We start from the raw sequence: 15,793 nt of genomic DNA, 5'->3' as shown, positions 1-15,793 counted from the left end.
ACCTGACTCTGCGTGCGAAAACTCTGAGACGCTGGCAAACTTCACTCGCTTCCAGGGCAAAGAGAACTTCATGGAGTTCATGAATGACTTCCTTGAACGAGAGGCACCTGCCATGAAGAACTTCTTGCACATGATTTCGGTGAGTTGATTTGAATAGAAAGTACCTAATTCCTATATGTTCATATGGGATGTTTTTTGAGAGACTGGAGATTAATTCAAATTTATTTCCTTCACAAAATTCAACAATTTATTAAAACGTTGCAATATATCATAGAGGAACAATAGCGTGAGTAGATATCCCATGGTATAGGGCGTTTATGTCGCAACTTTTACTGTTATCTCAAGCCGATTACTCAAGTCGGATTGTCGATTTTTATGTTTTGACCGGGTGAGGTTATGAACGGCACAATATGAGAGACTATCAGCGTCATAAAGCTTCACAAGAAATAACTACGTGGACTGTCAAGACGTGCGGACGTCGCCTTGAGATAACAGTAAAATTGCGACATAGATGCCCTATACCATGGGATATCTACTTATGCATTGTTCTCTATGATATTATGTAGGTACCTTAAATGTCTTCTATTAACATTTAAAATACCTATTAAGCACAAAGAGGTGAAATTGTAGTTGAAGTAATTTTGGTATAGTGAGGTCCACGTCATAATGGCAGTGGAGAAAGATAGGAGAAATAAGTTTCCGATCCTCTGTCCTGCCAATGCCTTTGGCATTGACGTACCTATAGACGGTAGCTGATACAGGTTCATTGATGTAATATTAACTGTTCATTCTCGTATAAAATAATCATTATATTTTATTAAGCAACAAATAATATTTTTCAATAATTAAATAATGAATTTCCTTGGTTAATATTTTATCAATTCTACATTGTTAAGACGATCCGGCAACGAGCAAAGCAAGAAAGAGATAGTGCTATCCGCATGATGAATGATAGACAAGGATAGCATTACCATTGCTAATCAAACCTGCCATTATAACGTGGACCTCACTCTGTAGGAATAGTAGTTGACTACAATATAGTTTCTGGGACATCCCATGAAATGAACTGAGTTGTGCACATTTTTTGCAATATTTCAACAACCATTGAAGATATGAACTTGAGACCGGTTACATCGGACTCCAAATCAGATTTTACATAGGATTTGACTATTTAAAAACTTATTGGTGCCTCCAAAATACTATTTAGCCAATGGTTAGTGAGATTATAATCTTTGTAACTAACTATTGTATGTAATTGTAATTTATCGAATATTTTGTGTAATTGATGTTGTAGTTTTAGTTTTTTGGGAAATAAACATTTTATTTCATTATAATATAACTGTATAGACTTAATAAACAAGGACTCGTTTGCACAGAACCCTGTTAAATTTAAATCGTGATTAAATGCCAAGAGAACACATCAGAGAAGTCTTCTCTTCAAACAAGCCTTTTCTGATTGGTTCTCGTAACATTTAAAAGCGATTAAAATTTCACAGGCTTTTGTGCAACTGGGCCAAAGTCTTGAGTTAAATATTGCAAACTTTATTCTCTATTCTTTATTCGGATCTTAATCTTTCTAAATTCAAAATTAATTGTTTCAAGTGTTTGTATTTTGTTTCAATGTGGAAATTAGTGAAGAATTAAAAAGTCGCACATAACCTTTATTTGGACAATTTATTTTATGAAATTGGGATGAAAAGAAGTTTTGCACTGGTCTGTTCTTTGTCCTTAAGTTGATTGTAAATGATAAATAAATAAATCATGCTACAAAAGTTCATAATCAAAATGATAGGGAGGGAAAAAAATGAGGTAACCTTGTGCTATTCCTCTCCCAAATTTAGATAAGCTTACACATAGTCCAAAATAGGTTGAGTCTTGTAGTTGTACACTTCACAAAATTTTAAATTTGTGGGAAATTTCATATCTTGAATTTGTGATAATACTGTAGTTTGTGGGACATTCGTTTTGACTTTTGACACGGAAAAATAATATTTTTTCCCCAATTTCCACAGAGCGGCGTATCCAAAGAAACCTCCTCGCAGTGCCCAAGCTCCAGCAATGACCTTGACCGCTACATTGACCTTGGCAAACAGCTGTCCATTCTGCACGCGTTGCTGTCAGAGTGCGTGGCCAAGGTGACAGCTGAGCGGGCGAGCGAAGTGAGTCAGCTGCACTGCATTCTGGAGAGAGTGCAAGGTGCGCTAGCCGACCCTGTCACTTCGGCCCTTATCAACGGGCAGGCCTGTCAGTCGTTGCAACGCAATATATTCAGGTGAGTGTGTTAGCAGTGTAGTGACAGTTTGTAGTGATTCCTGGTCGGAGTTTAGATGCTATTTGTATGGGTGCTGTCAGTTGAATCTGAAACCTTTTTTAATATTATGTTTGTGTTCAGAAATAATCTATATATATATATAAAGCGAAATGGCACTCACTCACTGACTGACTGATGACTCATCACTCACTCACTCACTCACTCACTCACTCGCAAACTAAAAAACTACCGGACCAAAAACGTTCAAATTGGTAGGTATGTTAGTTGGCCTTAGAGGCGCACTAAGAAATCTTTTGACAATATTTAACTCTAAGGGTGGTTTTAAGGGTTTAAAGTTCGTCTTTTAGCATGTTTATTCTTCTCCCAATCTCTTAATTATAATTGAAATTTCCAATCATATATCATATGTTACTATAGAACTATAATCTAGATAGAGTATCTCTTCGAAACAGTTGTTACTGGCAACTAAATTAATAATTTGTCAGGTTGGCATTAAGTTGAGTTGACTTTGTTAGGTTGGCACCAATTTGAAGATTTAAATGCATTTATCGCGGAAAAATTGATTGGGCACTGCTACTTCAATCCTGGGAATATTATATTACTAGCCGTCAGGCTCGCTTCTCTCGCCATATCCGTTTAGCCGACGTTTAGTCTGGACCCCGACTGGATTGTCCTAACATATGATAAAAATGCTCAAATGAAAAATGCAGGCGAGCGAAGCGAGCCTGCTGATCTCATTCTTGGACGATCCAGTCAGGGGTCCAGGGGGCGGAGCCCCTGGCTAGACGGATATGGCGAGCGAAGCGAGCCTGACGGCTAGTGGAGATATAAGAGAAGGTAGTGTCAGGTTGAGAGAATCCTGGTCTGAGTTTTAATGCGATTTGGATAAGTACTGTCAGTTGATGGTGAAACCTGGTCTAAATAGGTTTGTGCTCATAAATGGGGAGACAAATATACAGGAGAATAACAAGAACGAAATTAAATAGGTAGGCTACTGTATTTGCTTACTTCTTTTGAATATTATACTGTTAGTGAGAAGAAAAAATTTAATAATAATAATATTTGCTCACTTCTTTTGAATATTAATTTTTATTGTTGGTGATTAAAAAAAAAGAAAAGTAATTCATTTGCTTACTTTTATTAAAAATATCGGGGACCGAGCTTCGCTCAGGAGTACAAAAACATAAAAAATGTATTACGAAAGAAGAAATTATAATAACATTCATACAGAAATGTCTATCTAATCACAGTAAATTGAGATAATTCCCAGAGGAATGCAAAAATTTCCCTCACAAAGGCCAGTTGTACAAAAGCCGGTTAAACTTTAATCCTGATTAACTTCACGTGAACGAAATCAGAGAATACCATTTCAAAAAGATGGATCTACTGGAATTAATCAGGATTGAAATAACCTGGCTTTTTTGCAACCGGCACTAAGTACCTGATTAAATGATTACAAAGTTCAACAGGGAGTCATAATTTTGACACAGTCCACACACATGAACTCGCTCACTCACCAAGAGACGACGAAATAATATTATCAGCTGTTTTCCAAGGATGAATAATAATTATCCTTTTAATGTCCTTCAACGAGTTTTCCCAGGGATGAGACCTAGTGCAATCGAATCTTCATATTATTAAACCTACTACGTTCTGAATTCGTGAAAATCGTTAGAAACAGTTTCGAGATCCGGTGAAATACAAACTATAAACATCTAAACATCCAAGCATCTAAACAACTAAACATAAAAACAGAATTGCTTGGTTAGATATAGGATTTAATCGTTGCTGAGAAATGTATTCAGTTGAATGGAACAAAATTGAGTAATTGCTCACTTTGCTTGATCTCTGCATATTTGGTAGAGAGTTAGTGGGGAGGATATTTTAATATTCTTTCCGAAGAATGGACATTGATATGTCCAAAGCTCCGCAATTTATGTAGATGCATAACAATATAATTATTATACTAATAATACTAATTAACAATATAATACAATAATATAATATTACTATAGTTATTATATTACAAATTGCTTTTTCATATCATATACATTCAATAATTATTTTCTTAGTCTATATCATGTAAATCTATCTATAATTTGCTGTATTGTAAGCTATTGTATTTAAGTGTATAAGACAGTATTATTGTAATCTACATAAAAAAAGTACTCAATCAATCAATCAATCATAGGAATATATTCAGGGGAGATATTCAACTTCCATACATGATTAATTTATTACGGTAACGTATTTATTTATTCAATAATAGAAAACTCATAGGAATGATTAGGAAATTGAAAGCATATGCCAAAACTGTTCCTTTCCCAAATCTGGATAGTTGATCCAAAAGAAGTTAGTAGATCATGTTTTTCACTTCATCGAACAGAGGTTCGAGTTTTATTGAATTGTGTAGGTATAATCATAGAGAAACAATAGCATAAGTAGATATCCATGGTATAGGGCGTTTATGTCGCAACTTTTACTGTATCTCAAGCCGATAGTTCATGTAATTCTTTCCCGTGAAGCTGTGTGACACTGGTAGTCTCTCATATTGTGCCGTTCAACACTCTGACCCAACAAAACAGTACAAATCGACAATATCAACAGTAATGGCTGGGATAACAGTAAAAGTTGCGACATAAACGCCCTATACCATGGATATCTACTTAATATGCTATTGTTTCTCTATGGTATAAGTTCAAGTTGAACTTAGCCAGTGAGATATTATCAAATATCTATTGATATGAGAATAATATGACTGAATGAATTTAATTATTTGCTAAAAACCAAATACAGTACAAAAACAACTTTACAAAAAGTAAATGAGCTACTGCAAACTAAAATACAAGGAACTGTTAATTTTGATGACTAATACAAAAATCATGGATAGGGCTAGGATGTAGTGATAAAAGTCTATTGGAAAATGGATAATCAATTTTCTCTGTATTGATTAAATTAAATTTTTGATTATTTTCTAGATTCAACGACCCAACCGTCTGCGTAAACGGCAACACGGGAACCGGAACCGTTATCTACCAACAACAGAACATCAACAACTCAACATCGAGCAACATCAACGTTGTCAACAACAACAGCAACAACACCAACAACATGCAACAACCGCCATTGCAACTGCTGAACGGCGGGGGACGGTCACCGGTCGTTACTCGCGCCTCTACACTGCCACGCAACGCGTATCTTGCGGGAGGCAACGCGTATCTAGCGGGAGGCAACGCGTATCTTGCTGGAAGCAACGCGTATCTTGCGGGAAGCAACGGAACTCAGCAGCATCATCATCACCATCATCATCATCATAATGGGGTGGACGAGGGGTTGACTTCGTTCAATAGTCCGGCTAGGCATAATATGGCTGTAAGTTTTTAGTTTGAGATTTTTTCAATTTTATCTTGTTGAAACTTGAAGGTATTTTTATCTAAAATAGCTTCCTATAATATGTATTGATTCTTGTTCTAAAACTCTCCTGATTAGGAACTTCATCATTGGTTATGTTTACAATAAAAGCTAGACAATTTTCAAGATTTAATCCATTCTCTCGATTAAGTTCTAAAAATTGACTTCAGATAAAGACAGGACAGGATTTATCGACTATATTATTGGACACTTTGATATTGATTCATATCAATAACGGGGCACCGAGTTTCGCTCGTTATTTATTTATTGATTTGATAAACCGAACACAATTCTTCAAAATGATTGGGGAAGGACTAACAGGCACAGCCCAAAACTGTTTTTCCCGAATTTTGATTTATACACTATAACTAGTCCAGGAAGTAGGTTATGTCCATACACTTGAATTCAGGTTCAATGTTCTGTTCAAACATTTGAAAACAAAAACGTTCTAATTCAGATTATTTACAAACCAAATTGAATAACAAAATAACACTCACTAAACACTTAAAATTATCAAATAAGTAATAACTTTGAAAATTATGATATACTCTAGTTAGAATAATTATCGTGACACGTCAACAATCAGATATTTTGATAAAGTCGATTAAAATTTCTCGCTGATTGATTACATAACTAGAAATAATTCTGTCTCTCTCATACACACGCATCTTCTGTTTCGACAGACGACGAAATTATCATCCGTTTTCTAAGGTGAATAATTGTTACCTTTTCATGTCCTTCAGCGAGTTTCCCAGGGATGAGACCTAGTGCAAACGAATTTTTATGTCCAAACCTACTATGTTCCAAATTTCGTGAAAATCCTTAGAGCCGTTTTCGAGATCCGTTGAACATAAATAACCAGATAAAATATAAACATACTAGCCGTCAGGCTTGCTTCGCTCGCCATATCCGTCTAGCCAGGGGGCTCCGCCCCCTGAACCCCCGACTGGATCGTCCAAAAATGAGATCAGCGGGCTCGCTTCGCTTGCTTGCATAGACCTCAGCGGAACCTCTGTACCGAATTCTGGACCCCCGACGGATGGTCCAAGAATGAGATAAGCGGCTCGCTTCGCTCGCATGCATGTAGACCTCAGCGGAACTCTGTACCGAATTTGAACGTATTATGTCAATTTGATCTCGAAAAACACCTGTTACTATATCGCGTATCTTTGGCGAACAAAATTCTTCCACCTCAGCTAAGCTGTGTACTGAATTTTTTTAAATATATTTCCATCAATTATTGAAAAGGTGAGGAAACGCAGAAAAGCTGAGAAAACGCTAATTTTTGCTAATTGGATAAATTGGTATTTAGGAGGTCCTGGATAAATGCATTTCAATCTTCAACTTGATGCAAACTAACAAAGTCAACTCAACTTAATGCCAACCTCACAAAAATTTTAATTTAGTTACCAGAACAACGGTTTCGAAGAGGTACTCTCCTAGATTATAGTTCTATATAACATATGGTATGGACATTTCAATTATAATTTTAAGATATTGGAATAAGAAGAATATACATGCTAAAAGAACTTTAAATCCTTAAAAACCACCCTTAGAGTTAAAATATCGCCAAAGATTTCTTAGTGTGCCTCTAAAGGGCCAACTGAACATACCTACCAAATTTGAACGTTTTTGGTCCGGTAGATTTTTAGTTCTGCGATGTGAGTGAGTGAGTGAGTCAGTCAGTCAGTCAGGAGTGAGTGCCATTTCGCTTATATATATATATAGATATACGGAAATTGCTCGTTTAATATAATAGGATAGTGTTCATATTTACCTGTAATTTGAGAGCATAGTAGTTTGGTTTTCTCAAGCATATCAATGAATTACATTCTTGAAAACTCAATTCAAATTTCCTGTTTTCCAGAGAGGCCAGTTGAACGGTCACCACCACCCGAATCACTTCGGGGCCGATGACCTCTCTGACCTTGACGGCTGCTGTGACCTTCACGGGGTGGAGGGAGGCGTGGGTGCAGGGGGCCCAGGGGTGCCAGGAGCGGGGGGCCACAAGGGCAGTCAGGTATCCATATCCACCCTGTCCAATGTGGCCTCGTCCGGTACCAGAGCTTTGCTGCCTACAGTCAGAGCAGTAGTCCTGTCGATTGACTAATAATAACTCTCAAGGTAAGTGTTGAACTGTTACCAGAGTGAGGTCCACGTATAATGGCAGTATTTGATTAAATTTGTGTTGCTATCCTTGTCTATCATTTAACAAAGCAGATAGTGCTGTCCTCCTCTTGCTCCGCAACTTTGCTATAGTGAGTCCACGTTATAATGGCAGTGTTTGATTAGCTATGGTATTGCTATCCTTGTCTATCATTTAACAAAGCAGATAGTGCTGTCCTCCTCTTGCTCCGCAACTTTGCTATAGTGAGGTCCACGTTATAATGGCAGTGTTTGATTAGCTATGGTATTGCTATCCTTGTCTATCATTTAACAACGCAGATAGTGCTGTCCTCCTCTTGCTCCGCAACTTTGCTATAGTGAGGTCCACGTTATAATGACAGTGTTTGATTAGCTATGGTATTGCTATCCTTGTCTATCATTTAACAAAGCAGATAGTGCTGTCCTCCTCTTGCTCCGCAACTTTGCTATAGTGAGGTCCACGTTATAATGGCATGTTTGATTAGCTATGGTATTGCTATCCTTGTCTATCATTTAACAAAGCAGTAGTGCTGTCCTCCTCTTGCTCCGCAACTTTGCTATAGTGAGGTCCACGTTATAATGACAGTGTTTGATTAGCTATGGTATTGCTATCCTTGTCTATCATTCAACAAAGCAGACTGCGCTACTGTATCACTTTCTCGGTTTGCTCTGTTGCCAGATCGTTTTTTAACAATGTAGAAGTATAATTAATTAACAAAATATTCCATCTCAATCATGGATATTATTATTTAATTTTCCTCCTTCAACTCACTGCTGTAAACGTTCTTAATTAGATTAGGAGTCATGAGCTTACCTTGTATTGTATGCTTTTTGTAAAGTCAAATCTACATTAATTTACTCTTAATCATGACAACATTCATTATCTATGACACTAGGAATAAATCGAATCTGAGGAATGAGTACTGCTCTAACAAATTCAGCTATATATGAGTTTTAAGGTATTTTCAATGAAGTTTTATAACCATTTACCACCAAATATTCAAGGTTTGACGCTCAGGGAATTTAAACAAAGAATTAATAATATTTTATAAAGAACTGTTTTATAGTGTAGATGCTATTTCAATGTCAACATGGATCTACCTAGATTTTAGGTAATTGCTTATAAATGATGTATGATCTCCAATATACAGAGTGACACAGAATAACGGGAACTTTTAAAACGCCATAAAATATTAGTGGGAAGGGAAAAATGATTTTATTCAAACTAATGTAAAGTTCAAGACTTACCCTTTGAGAATTATTAATAAAATCTATCACTTTTTGACAATTCTTCTTCAAGATAGCTCCTCCTGAACGAATACACTCTTGAAATCTGTGTTGACGATTCCTCATTAATCGCTGCAACATCTGCGTTTTCTGGTCCCATGATCTGTCCACCTGCGATTTCTGTTTGTGGAGCTATTTGAAATCAAACGTTTTCACAACTGGACCAATAACTGTGGTTGAATCATAACAGACAATTCAAAATGAAATAAACAATGTCCCAGCTGAAATGTTGCAGCAATCGTTCTGGAAACTCAACACAGATTTCAAGAGTGTATTCGTGCAGGAGGAAGCCATCTTGAAGAAGTTATTGTCAAAAAGTGATAGATGTTATTAATAATTCTCAAATGGTAAGTCTTGAACTTCACATTCGTTTGAATAAAATCATTTTTGCCCTTTCCACTAATGTTTTATAGCGTTTTTAAAAGTTCCCGTTATTGTGTGTCACCCTCTAGTTTGTAGTATTGACGTGGCCGATACAAATTGTAAAGTGTTTGTCTGTGGAATAAATTGATTTGATTAATAATTGAAAAAAAAAAATTTTGATGAATAAATATAATTTCTGAAGATACTAGTCACAGCTGTTACACAATTATTCAATTTTCGTTAAGTCAGTTCATTAAATAAATCAGTTTTCGTTATCCAAATTTAAATAATTGTTGTCTTTTCTAGGACCGACAACAGCCCCACCCTAGCCTTCACCAACCCAGTCTACAGCCAACCACCACAACGGTCGCACCGCTCGCACGCGCACCCGCCACACTCATGCTCCTCCCCTCTGAGGAAGCCCCGCCCCTTCGCTGGCCACGCCCACCCTGGGAACGGAGCCTCGAATGGTAGGAGCGGAATCTCGAGCGATGGGAACGGGAGGCGGAGTCAGCCGAGCACCGCGCACCAATCCGCAGTGCCAGCCGAACGGTGGTGGAGGGGGTAACTCGAAGCTGGTGACGTCATCACGACGCGGCACTCCTGGCGGCGGAAACGGGAACTATGTGACGTCATCAAGGCTGGCCGCTGGACTGCAAGCGTCACGGCGTATGTCGCTGGAATCGACAAGGGATTTGAGTGATGATTCGACCGATGATGAGTGTCTGAGTCGGGTGTCCAAGATTAGGACGCATCGTAGTGTTACTGATCAGGTAAGCTATTTGATCATGTCATAAGTCAATGACTGTTAGGCTCAATTCACACTGAAGTGACTTTAGTGGCGCTGGAGTGGCACTAAATTTTTGCCACTTCCACGCCACTCCTATTTAAACATATGGTCCTATGCAAACTGGAGTGGCGTTACGACACGCCACTTCTGTTGCAATGAAATATAATAGGTTTCTGTGAAATTTATAAACGTCAGCGCCACGCCACCGCCACGTCTGTGTCACGTCACCGCCTCGTCACTTCAGTATGAATTGGGTTTTCCGTAGACCACTTACTACTTTCACAAATTAAGTAAAATATTTCACAAATAAATGATAATATAATGAGTTGAATCGAACCCATGATTATCATGCAAACACAAATTGAAAATGTCAACCACTCTTATTATTAGATTAAAATAGTATAATATAAACAGAACTGGTTTTGGGCTTCACCAGCTGAAGATGTGGCTGGTGAAGCCACTAATCCAGGTTCTGTTTATATTATAACTAGCCGCAGGCTCGCTTCGCTCGCCATATCCGTCTAGCAGGACCCCTGACTGGATCGTCCAGGAATGAGATCAGCAGGCCCGCTTCGCTCGCCTGCATTTTATTTGGGCATTTTATCATATGTTAGGACAATCCAGTCGGGGGTCCAGACTAAACGTCTGGCTAAACGGATATGGCAAGCGAAGCGAGCCTGACTGCTAGTAATATAATATTCCCAGATTGAAGTAGCAGTGCCAATCAATTTTTCCGCGATAAATGCATTTAAATCTTCAACTTGGTGCCAACCTAACAAAGTCAACTCAACTTAATGCAACCTGACATTATTAATTTAGTTAAATGTTAACCTATAATTTAGTTACCAGTTAACAACTGTTCGAAGAGGTACTCTATCTAGATTATAGTTCTATAGTAACATATGATATGGAATTTCAATATCATTAAGAGATTGGGAGAAGAAGAATATACATGCTAAAAGACGAAACTTTAAACCCTTAAAACAACCCTTAGAGTTAAAATATTGCCAAAAGATTCTTAGTGCGCCTCTAGAGGGTCAACTGAACATACTACCAAATTTGAACGTTTTGGTCCGGTAGATTTGTAGTTATGTGAGTGGTGAGTGTGTCAGTCAGTCAGTCAATCAGTGAGTGAGTGCCATTTCGCTTTATATATATAGATAATTAAATACTAGTTATATTATAGGCTACTATTGTAATAAAAAAGTGGTTGACAATTTAAATTGGTGTTTTCATTATGGAAAAGAACCACAACATCAAACACAACACAACTGCCATGATTATCAATTAATTTAAATATTAAATCAAATTTATTAAACTTCGTTTTTCAATTTACACCAATTCTCTCCAACTCGTTACACCTAACGTATTCATTCTGATAACACATATTTCGACCATCTCTCTCTCGTATATTATGCTGCATGCTCTAACACATATTTCAAATAATAATAGCCTATTATTGTGAAGATCATGGACATTTTTGAACATTATTTGATCATTTTTTTGTTTTTCAGTATGAACGTGAGATGAGCGCCTGCAAAAAAGCGTTGAACTGTTGAAACTGAAACTGGAGCTGCGGAGAATGGAGGAGGATGCAGTTCCCCTCCCCCCCACTGCCGCATCATGAGCCCCTACAAGTCGACGAAAGCCATGACAATATGAAGAATATCATTGCTAGGTAAATACACATCATATTATTAAAATGAAGTGGGAATTAATATCCTTCATAAGAATTGAATGTATGTGTACACACTATACTATTAGTTATTAATTTTCTATTATTGATTCATTCTCCCCACTTTTCATCGGTAACTTAATATCAAAAAACTAATGATAATAATTTTATATATAAAAGTGCTCACTGCCTGCAATCAAATTTTTAGTTCAAGTAGTGAATAATCTCACTATTGATGTCAAAATATATACATATTCTGAATAGACAATGCAATAAATAGTTTTCCAATATTGTGAAGTTAGTAAACATGTAATTTTTTTAAGAAATGGAAAGAGTCTTCTTCATTGGCATTTTTCCATAATCTTATACTTATAATATGCAACTCTGGTTTGCGCACAGGCTTTTGCCCATGCAGACAATTTTCTAAAGATTTATTGGCTTAGTGTATCATGAGGTTGTTTTTATTCTTTGTTGTTGTTTATATTGAAAATGAGTACATAAGATTATTACTTTGTAAAGTGAGTTTTTTAAAAAATAGATATCTTTTGTCTGTCTGTCTGTCTATCCATAATTAATGAATTCATGATTTTGTATTGAATACAATTTGTAGATGTTGTGACGGGCATGAATATATAGTAAAAAAGACTACTTGATAATTATACGTTATATATTTATTGAACTCAAATATGACACACTTGACAAGAACAGACCGACTGACTGACAGACATTACTTCGACTGCGTCGATCATTGAGGACTATCGATACTAGACATTGACTTATCGATATGATAATATCGACTATGGATAATCAATCATTACAGTAGATAATGACAATCAATGTAGTCGTTATGCTGAGCCAATTCACATGTCGTAGCCTAAGCATAAAGCATCAGAACACAGGCTGGTAGTATTACAGCTTATTTGTAGCTTCTTAAGTTAGGGTCAAGCCACATAAAGCGTCTTTTAGACGAGTCAGGAGGATAGGAAGCTCTCCAATTGGCTGAAATCAGTACCTAGCTGATAATAAGCTAATCAGGGAGCTTTGATCCTGCCCTGCCCTCTGGTTAAGCCACAAGAAGCGTTTTTCAGATGAGTCGGCAGGCTCTCTGATTGGTTGATTATCAGCTACTGATTTCAGCCAATTGGAGAGCTTCCTCCCCTGCCAAATAATCTGAAAAACGCTTTGTATGGCTTGGCCCTAACAATACTGGTTTTCAAATAAGGCAGATAAACAATTTCATAATTGAATAATGATAAATGATAGATTGATTACGGTATAAGACTCTATTTTGATTATTTTCTATTTTTAAATAATAATTTCCAGGCTGATATCTGTGAAGAGGAACTACGCATGAACAGCGGAAGATGGTGACAAGCTGACCCACAAACGCGCGTGATTGAGGCCCAGGAACACCAGATCGCCGCACTCGATGCTGCCAACAATCGACTTTGGCCGCTCTCAATCAACTGAAAGATCGATTCCAGGATCAGAACTCGAAACGCCAGACTCCTGTCTGAACTCAGTGAACTGAAAAGTTCATCTGCTGAACTTGGTGACAAAATCTCTCACAAAAACACGTCAAAGTCGTCAAATGTTTGAGTTGTCGACTATCGATATATCGACAATCTCGATACTATCGAAATTTGTCGATATCGATATATCGAAATTTGTCGATATCGATATATCGAAATAACCTATATCGATTTATTGAATTAGTCGAGATATATATATCGAACCAGTAACTACTCGTCGATATATTTTGAGACGACCTTTCTAGCGGTTTTGTGTGAATACTGTCGTTATCGATTTTCAATGTACCAAAGACATAGCAATATAGATTTATGTGTATCACTATATCTAGCTTTAGTGTGCTGTAGTATTATTCTACTTAGTTAACCTAACCTAACCTTACCTAACCAAGCGATTACATAGTTTTGTAGTGCTATGTATATGTCTGTGTAATGTAATGGTTGATGGCAATGACATAAAAAAAGATTTGATGTACATTATTTTATAGATATATCTTGGCAATATGAATAGAATTAATGTAGGATGACTATAGAAGGCTTCACCAAACGTTAGGTAAAAAATTCTCAAAAATAATACAATTTCCCAAATAGACTTTTAATACCGAAATAACAGTAAGCCTATAGTTCAGTGATGGATTTTTCTCTTTTAATGCTTAAAAAACTCCTTTTCAATAGAAATTTCAATAATAATATTGAAGCTGTAAAGTTAGTGTAGTAAATTCAAGCTATATAACCCAAAAATTGTAAAATTACAGCTATATACAGTTCCATTGAAGTAGACTTTTAAACTCTTATTTTGCACTAACGTATTATATTGGATTCTATTCTCTAATGTAATCAAGTAGGGCATTAAATAACAAAATTTGAAGAACACAAGTCAATCCTTTAATAACAACCAATCTATAATACCTAGACAATTAGAAAGTATTTTCCATCTGAATATTAAAATAAAGCCTTGAAAAAAATTAGAATCTTGTTTGATAATCGAAAACTCCCAATTTCTATAAATCTCAATTCTTGAAAAAATCTAATAAAATATTGTAAATTTAAAAATTCAGTGAATCTGTTTAATAGGAACCAAACATTTCTAGTGAGAAATCATTACCTAACATTTGTATCACACCACACTTTTGGACAGTTTTCTTCTAGGATTTTCTCAAAAGGTACTATTGTAAATGACTATAAAATTTGATGACTAAATATTTTTCTATATTATATTGTGAATCTAAAGTCGACCTTTGTGGAATGCATGCATGCCGCTTAAATTTTGTGTGAAGGTGTACGGTATTGTGAAAAAATCTATTCTAAAAAACCTATTAGACGTAGGAAAATCGTGTTATTTTTTCTCAGAAATTTATGTTTGAATCCACTGAAAATCATATCTTGAAATGATCTGAGTCTCAAATAAGCAATAACAATAATTATTATCAATCATACTAACTCTATTTTTATATTTGTAGAGACTAGAACATTTTATTTCAATCTTCATCATGTGATCAAATAATTTTATTAATTATTCTATTTTAATTTTCATCCCGCTATCATAATGCACAGTAGATGCTACTTGTAGATATTAAAGTAGCAATATATTTTATTCTTCAATTTTTTATGTTTTGTTATAAATATGTTGTGTAGATTCTGTTCTGAATTCGTATCTGTATATATAATTTTTGTGGTACAAAACTTTGTGTTGAAGATCATTAAAACTAACTCATCCTTCTCTTGTAGAAGTAAATAATACTGTTAATATATTTATTAACTTAACAAAAATTAGAAGCTTATTACTTTAAAATTGTGTATTATATTTGAATCTTCATACAGTTTACCATTAATAGGTAGTTTTTATGAAATCAGTATTTGAGATTCGGCTTACTATAGACTGTAAACATCTCTTTTAATAATTAGTCTTAGTTCGATTTGTTTCAACATTATGTGTAATATTAATTATTTCTTGTGTTTATATTATGTGTACGTTTTATTTTGTAATAATATTGTGTAATTGATGGTATTTTCTATGTTGTGTATATTGTCCCAAATAGCTATTGATTGGATATCTTGTTTTTAATGGTTAGACCAAAGATTGGCATAATGATTCGATAATGTGTTTAACTTTGCTGTATATCTTGAACAGGTGAAGCAGATTCTAGAAGGAATTGAATTGAATAAAAAATGTAAAGATGATTAATGTCTTGTTGGTGATGTTGACTGTCTTGTAAAAAGTCGAAATGAATTCGAAAATGATAAATTTCAAAAGTCAAAAACCCATATTGAACAGAATTGAATTGAATAACAAAGTAAAGATGATTGATAAAAAGTCGAAA

The 15,793-nt window shown here is 35.7% G+C and overlaps 2 protein-coding genes across 2 annotated transcripts; both read left to right on the top strand.

The window, feature by feature from the left end:
* Positions 1–21: 21 nt before the first annotated feature.
* LOC120348961 (ras GTPase-activating protein nGAP-like) lies at positions 22–7,801 on the top strand. The gene is made up of 4 exons (XM_039445400.1): positions 22–139; positions 2,013–2,272; positions 5,251–5,644; positions 7,551–7,801. Exons 1-4 carry the CDS (start codon positions 71–73, stop codon positions 7,791–7,793), a joined length of 966 nt encoding a protein of 321 aa, XP_039301334.1. The 5' UTR covers positions 22–70; the 3' UTR covers positions 7,794–7,801.
* A 2,097-nt stretch (positions 7,802–9,898) lies between these two features.
* On the top strand, positions 9,899–11,859 carry LOC120356471. Its single transcript, XM_039445398.1, has 2 exons — positions 9,899–10,251; positions 11,783–11,859. Exons 1-2 carry the CDS (start codon positions 9,946–9,948, stop codon positions 11,825–11,827), a joined length of 351 nt encoding a protein of 116 aa, XP_039301332.1. The 5' UTR covers positions 9,899–9,945; the 3' UTR covers positions 11,828–11,859.
* The last annotated feature ends 3,934 nt before the right edge of the window (positions 11,860–15,793 follow it).

The sequence above is a fragment of the Nilaparvata lugens genome, unplaced genomic scaffold, assembly GCF_014356525.2.
Source record: "Nilaparvata lugens isolate BPH unplaced genomic scaffold, ASM1435652v1 scaffold6831, whole genome shotgun sequence".
In the NCBI taxonomy this organism is placed as follows: domain Eukaryota; kingdom Metazoa; phylum Arthropoda; class Insecta; order Hemiptera; family Delphacidae; genus Nilaparvata; species Nilaparvata lugens.
This window is presented reverse-complemented; position numbering and strand designations above follow the sequence as displayed.

Excerpts from the sequence above, each read along its gene's own strand:
- LOC120348961 (XM_039445400.1), top strand. The coding sequence starts at position 71 with ATGGAGTTCATGAATGACTTCCTTGAACGAGAGGCACCTGCCATGAAG. Across the intron at positions 140-2,012 it reads ACTTCTTGCACATGATTTCG|AGCGGCGTATCCAAAGAAAC; the intron begins GTGAGTTGATTT and ends CAATTTCCACAG. Across the intron at positions 5,645-7,550 it reads CGGCTAGGCATAATATGGCT|AGAGGCCAGTTGAACGGTCA; the intron begins GTAAGTTTTTAG and ends CCTGTTTTCCAG.
- LOC120356471 (XM_039445398.1), top strand. The coding sequence starts at position 9,946 with ATGGTAGGAGCGGAATCTCGAGCGATGGGAACGGGAGGCGGAGTCAGC. Across the intron at positions 10,252-11,782 it reads ATCGTAGTGTTACTGATCAG|TATGAACGTGAGATGAGCGC; the intron begins GTAAGCTATTTG and ends TTTGTTTTTCAG.